Consider the following 5,084-nt stretch of genomic DNA (forward strand, 5'->3'; position numbering starts at 1 on the left):
GTTCTGGCTCTGGAGATGATGCTGTACTCGGGACCAGCCCTGAACAAGTCAGGCCTTCTGCCAAGAGGCCTCATCTGGAATGTCCAATGCAGAGCACAGGGCCCACTGACCTGTACTCTTCAACGGTTGGTCTTCTCCCCAACCCACAGTTTGCTACCCCAGCACTGCGTTAGTCAGCAGGTCACTGAGCCAAAGCTGCAGGGTCGCTGTAAGGCTGAGCTGGGTTAGCTGGGGGTGTTGAGGGGGTTTGGCGTGTTTGGGCCAGGGTTCCAGTGTGGAGCAGCTCAAGGGGACGGAGCAGCAAGAGGCTAGGAGCAGTGGCAGCAGGAAGGCTTTGGAGTGCAGTTGGGAACGCAGCAGGGCTGCAGGGCGGCATCCCGGCCCTTCCTCATCTGGCTTTCCCCAAACTCCATGCGCTGTTCAAAAAGCACTTTCTGCAGTCTGATCTCCTTCAGGACTTGCAGAAGCTCCGGCCCTGCGCCTCTCTGCAGCAGATCGTAGTTCTCAGCTGGGTCTGACTCCAGGTCAAAGAGCAGCGGGGGCAAGTGAGGGGTCAGCGGGGTCAGCCCGTGGCAGGCCTGGTCTGGGGTGGTATCGCTGTGAAAGGAGCCTGCAAAAGAAACCCCCAGGGCTCGCACAGCTGCTTCTCTTTGAGCTTTGGACAGCAAAATTATACGGGACATGACAAAGCTGCCCACGCAGAGGAGAGGAGGCAGCACTAACCTTGGGTGAAGTAATGGGCCTTGTACTTCCCAAGCCTGACAGCGAAGGGGCCATGCAGTGGATCAGGGGACGGCGGGTAGAAGAACATCGTCTGACGGGGACTCTGTGGGAAGCAGCAGAGCTAAACTCACGTGTGCAGCGACGAGGCTGAAGAAGAGCCTGGAACAGGACCAGGCAGAGACTCCAGGCAGTCCCACAGGAGCCCCAATACTACAGCCAGAACGCAGCCAGAGAGGGGGGAAGCTGGCGAGCAGCATCGCCCCGTTTCCTCCCTACTCAAAGCGACGGGCGCTCTGCCTGCCCACTGCAGCCATGGGGGTTTGGCCTGGCAACGTGTTGCAGGTGTTAGAGCTGAGCAGCCTGGGGAAGCCCAGCAGCTCCATGGCACGACCTTACCAGGCAGAAGGTCCCAGCTGATGGATCCCTCTGACCCCCACTGGTTCTACTCACCGGACACACAGCTCCAGCCCCGCACCCAGCCTTCATGCACAATGCCAGCCCAACCAGCCCGCAGGACTCACCTTCCCTGACCCAAAGAGCACTGGACTCAGGTCAAAGCCATCCAGGGCAACTTTGGGAAGAGCTGCTCCAGCCAGGGTAGCCAGGGTTGGCAGGATGTCCAGGGTGCTTGCCAGCTCATGCGTCACTCCTGTCAGCCACCACAGCAAGGCAGAAGGAAAGGTTCAAGCTCCTGACCCCACTCCCATCCCTGCCGTCCTCACTTCTCTCCCGCCCTCTGCTTGTCCCGGGGCAGCCCAGTGGCCACCACACCTTGCCTTGGCTGGCATCAGCACACGAAAGGCACAAGCAGTGCCAAGCCTCACCTGGAGTGATATGGCCGGGCCAATAAGCCACCGCTGGTTCCCGCATGCCACCTTCGTATGTTGTTCCCTTCCCACACTTCAGAAGGCCAGAGCTGCCTCCACGTGCCATCCGCATGGTGGAGGGGCTGCGAGCGAGAAGAACCACCACCCATCAGTTTCACAGGCTCACGCTACCCCTTCCCTGATGCTGCCAACGGGGCCACGGCAAGAGAGACATGGTGCCAGCCAGTGACATTGCCATCCTTCTCAGCCTTGTGAGGCAGGAGGCATGGGGCAGTGTGGCCGTGTGCTCTCCCCCCCCGCCGCCCCCTTCCCGGGCTGCTGCTCCAGCTGTAACTGTCAGTGGGGCTGGTGATGGGGTGCAACTGGACTTTGGGGGATGGATGGCAACATGGAAGCCAAAAGCTGCCTGCAATAGAGACCTAGATGTCTCACTGGTACGCAAATATGACTATAGGTCAATCACCCTACTCTATAAATAGCGGACAGCCCAGGGCCTGCCGAGCTCCTCTGAACAACAGCGGGCTGCACGCCAGCATCTCCCCTTGGGTAGGGACACCTCTCAAGGTTACTGCTCGAGGTCGAGAGATTCCTTGCTGCAACAGATCCTTGGGAAGTGGTTTATAGCATGCTAACTTTGAAATCTTAGTCAAGTGACACAAAAGAATTGATCGTGTATATATAATCGTTCAGGCGTGAACTGTTGACCAAGTCTGGGACTAGGGTGGATCCAGCTGCACCCAGACTCCTCTCTGAGAAGGAGTTTAGAAAACAAGGGCGTCTTTTCTGAACCTTGACTCAACAGGAGGGTCTCCCTGACAGTTCTCTCTGATCCTGTCCTCTAGGCAGTAAATGACCAAGCGTGTCTTGCCAGTGAAAGTTGTTAAAAGACCATTGCATTTACTACCAAACTTTGTTAAATCACTGGTTTATATCAATAAATATTTTGCTGTTTCTCTTACAAGCAAATGGCATCACTCCATCCTTTTCAGGCAGGTGAAGAAGACCAATGCCAGCCACACACAAAGGGAAATGCCATATATTTGAGCTTGCCTGCTCCTGGCCCGAACCCTGTGAGGCTTCTGCCCACAAGGAGGGACACAGCTGAATCACAGGAACAAGGAGCAGATCTTCCACTGCGTCTTCTCCAGAGCAGCGTCCACCTCTTGCCTCACTTCAGGTCACTGGGGTCTCACCTGGCAATGCCACACCACGTCCCTTTTGCCCCAGCCAACCAACGCCTCATTCCAGCTCCCCCATACCACGGCAGCAGAATCTGATCAGTGACAAAGTCCCCCCTGCTGAGCCCACTCACCCATTGTCAGAGGTGAAAAACACCAAGGTCGTGTTTGCAAGACCATTTTCCTCCAGAGCCTGCAGCAGCTGTCCCACTGAGCCATCAAACTCGGAGAGGGCATCACCAAAGGGCCCGCGCCGTGACTGCCCTGCATACTCCTGGCTTGCAAACTGGGGGTAGTGTGTATGCTGGAGAAAGGGCAGAGAAGACTGCTACGTAAACTCCCAGAGTTGCACCTGGTTCCCAGTTCACCCGAGGACAGTGAACACCCCAGCTAGGGCACGGAGATACGGGACAATACCCATGAGATGAGCAGGCTTGTCCCCAAGCTTCAGAAACATCTCTCAGAAATGGCAGAAAGGAGCTGAGCTCCAGGAGAGGCTGTGGAGCCCCAGAGTGGGAAGTTTTCCTGGGTGGACTCCTGGCCCAGAGAAGCGGGCAAAGCTCCAGAAAGCAGCCCAAGAGCATTATCAGAGCGGTGCTGCCACAAGACCTGGACCTTGGAACGGCAACCCCAGGTCATCCAGGAGCACCTACTGACTGCTCAGCACAGTCCTGGGGCTGCAGCAGCTGAGATGCTTCCCCGCTCTCCCTGCAGGACAAAGGCTCCCTTCCCCACCCGTGGGCCCGGAGCAGCCTCCCCCCTCTCCTACGTGGGAGGCATAGTAGAGCAGGAAGGGGAGGCCTCGTCGGGCACAGTCAGCGATGAAGTCCCGGGAGAACTTGTTGTAGAGTGGCACCAGATCAGGGAAGTGTCTGGGGTTGACATCTCAGCGGGTCTGCGGTCACGGTGGATTTTGCCACCCGCTTCAGGCCAGGCAGCACCTTCCCTGCACAGCTCCAAGAATCGTGTCCCCAGGTGTCACTTCTAGTGAACATCCTTTTGCTTCGTGTCTCCCTGTCAGAGTTATGTTCGTCTAACATTCAGTTCTGCTTTAGTTATACTCTGTCTTCTGTTTCATAACAGGCTCTCGGCACAACGAAAGAGACCGGCTGCTGCACGATGCTCTGGTTCCAGAGCAGCGGGACCGGCACTAAGCCTTGGTCACAAGTCCCAGAGCACTTGATGTCGGGTGGGAAGCAGGTGAGATTCTGGCAGGGGCCCTGGAGAGAACAAGTAACACTTTGTCTTTTCCCTGTGTTGCAGGACAGGGAGGGGAACAAAGTCCCACAGCAGCCCACCACCAGGTCCTACAGGCACCCTTTGGGCAGCCGCTCCCAGAAGCCCAGGGGCCTGTGCCCACCCGCGAACTGTCCAAGGACCCTGCTGCCCAAACCTCCTTTTCTCCCAGCAGCAATGCAGGTGTTTCTTTGCGGCCCAGAAGCTGACCTTGACAAAGGGCGTACGTCCCCACGCACAACCGCCACCCACGTTCTGCAGAACTGCCCTACCGTACGAGCACCTCGGAGATGGGCCTTCCTCAGCAGCATCCATCTCTCCCACCTGCAGCCACCCACAGCCATCTGCCCAGGCAAGCACTAACCTGGCTTACGTGCTTTCAAGCAAGCTTCATCTTTCAGGCACTCTCCCCAGCCAACCCCGGGACACCCTTCGGGGCTCGACAGGCCTCTCACCTGGTCATGGGAGTAGGGCACCCCCAAGAAGTGGTCAAAGCCCTGGTGGGTGGGCAGGAAGGAGCCATTAACCCCCAGGCCAAGGTGCCACTTGCCAACCATGGCTGTGGCATAGCCCTCAGCCTTCAACACCTCTGCAATGGTGACCTCAGACAGCGGCAAGCCTCCCCGCGAGTCCGGGTTGAACACACCAGGGTAAACCCCAGAGCGCATCTGGAACCGGCCGGTCAGCAGGGCTGCCCTACAGGGGAGAGGCGAAAGAGAGAGGAGACAGCCGTCACGCTGGAGGGAGCGCAGGTCGTGGCGCTCAGCCTCCACAGAGGGTGCCCCGTTCCTCGGAGCCTGGCAGCCGGGCTCCCCCGTCTGACAGCCGCCACTGCCACCTCCCCCGTCTGCGGGGACGTTCCATCGGGCCCCTCACAGAGCAGCCGGACCTTTGCGCCTCCCGGGACACGGCAGATTATCGACCACGCGTTCCTCCCGGCACTGCAGCTCCCCACCGGGCGCCCGGCCCTGCCTCGAAGCCTCCTCCATGCCCGGCCCGGGGCCCTGCAGCAGCGGCAGCCAGCGGGGCGGGAGCCGCGGGGCACGTACCGGGACGGGCTGCACACCGGGGAGCTGCTGTAGAAGCTGGTGAAGCGCAGCCCTGGGGAAGCCACGCGGGC

General features: G+C 59.0%; 1 protein-coding gene across 1 annotated transcript in view; it reads right to left on the bottom strand.

The window, feature by feature from the left end:
- Nucleotides 1-308: 308 nt before the first annotated feature.
- The window catches only part of ARSA (arylsulfatase A), a gene marked incomplete at its 5' end in the record, with an annotated part of 6,196 nt that continues 1,420 nt past the window's right edge, over nt 309-5,084 (bottom strand). The window contains 9 exons of the mRNA XM_009884891.1: nt 309-610; nt 724-826; nt 1,245-1,372; nt 1,548-1,672; nt 2,863-3,032; nt 3,498-3,600; nt 3,821-3,948; nt 4,420-4,660; nt 5,014-5,083. Of these exons, the coding sequence (XP_009883193.1) occupies nt 309-610; nt 724-826; nt 1,245-1,372; nt 1,548-1,672; nt 2,863-3,032; nt 3,498-3,600; nt 3,821-3,948; nt 4,420-4,660; nt 5,014-5,083 (1,370 nt within the window). The remainder of the gene's footprint in view (nt 611-723; nt 827-1,244; nt 1,373-1,547; nt 1,673-2,862; nt 3,033-3,497; nt 3,601-3,820; nt 3,949-4,419; nt 4,661-5,013; nt 5,084) is intronic.

Source organism: Charadrius vociferus, unplaced genomic scaffold (genome assembly GCF_000708025.1).
Source record: "Charadrius vociferus isolate BGI_N301 unplaced genomic scaffold, ASM70802v2 scaffold3540, whole genome shotgun sequence".
Taxonomy (NCBI): domain Eukaryota; kingdom Metazoa; phylum Chordata; class Aves; order Charadriiformes; family Charadriidae; genus Charadrius; species Charadrius vociferus.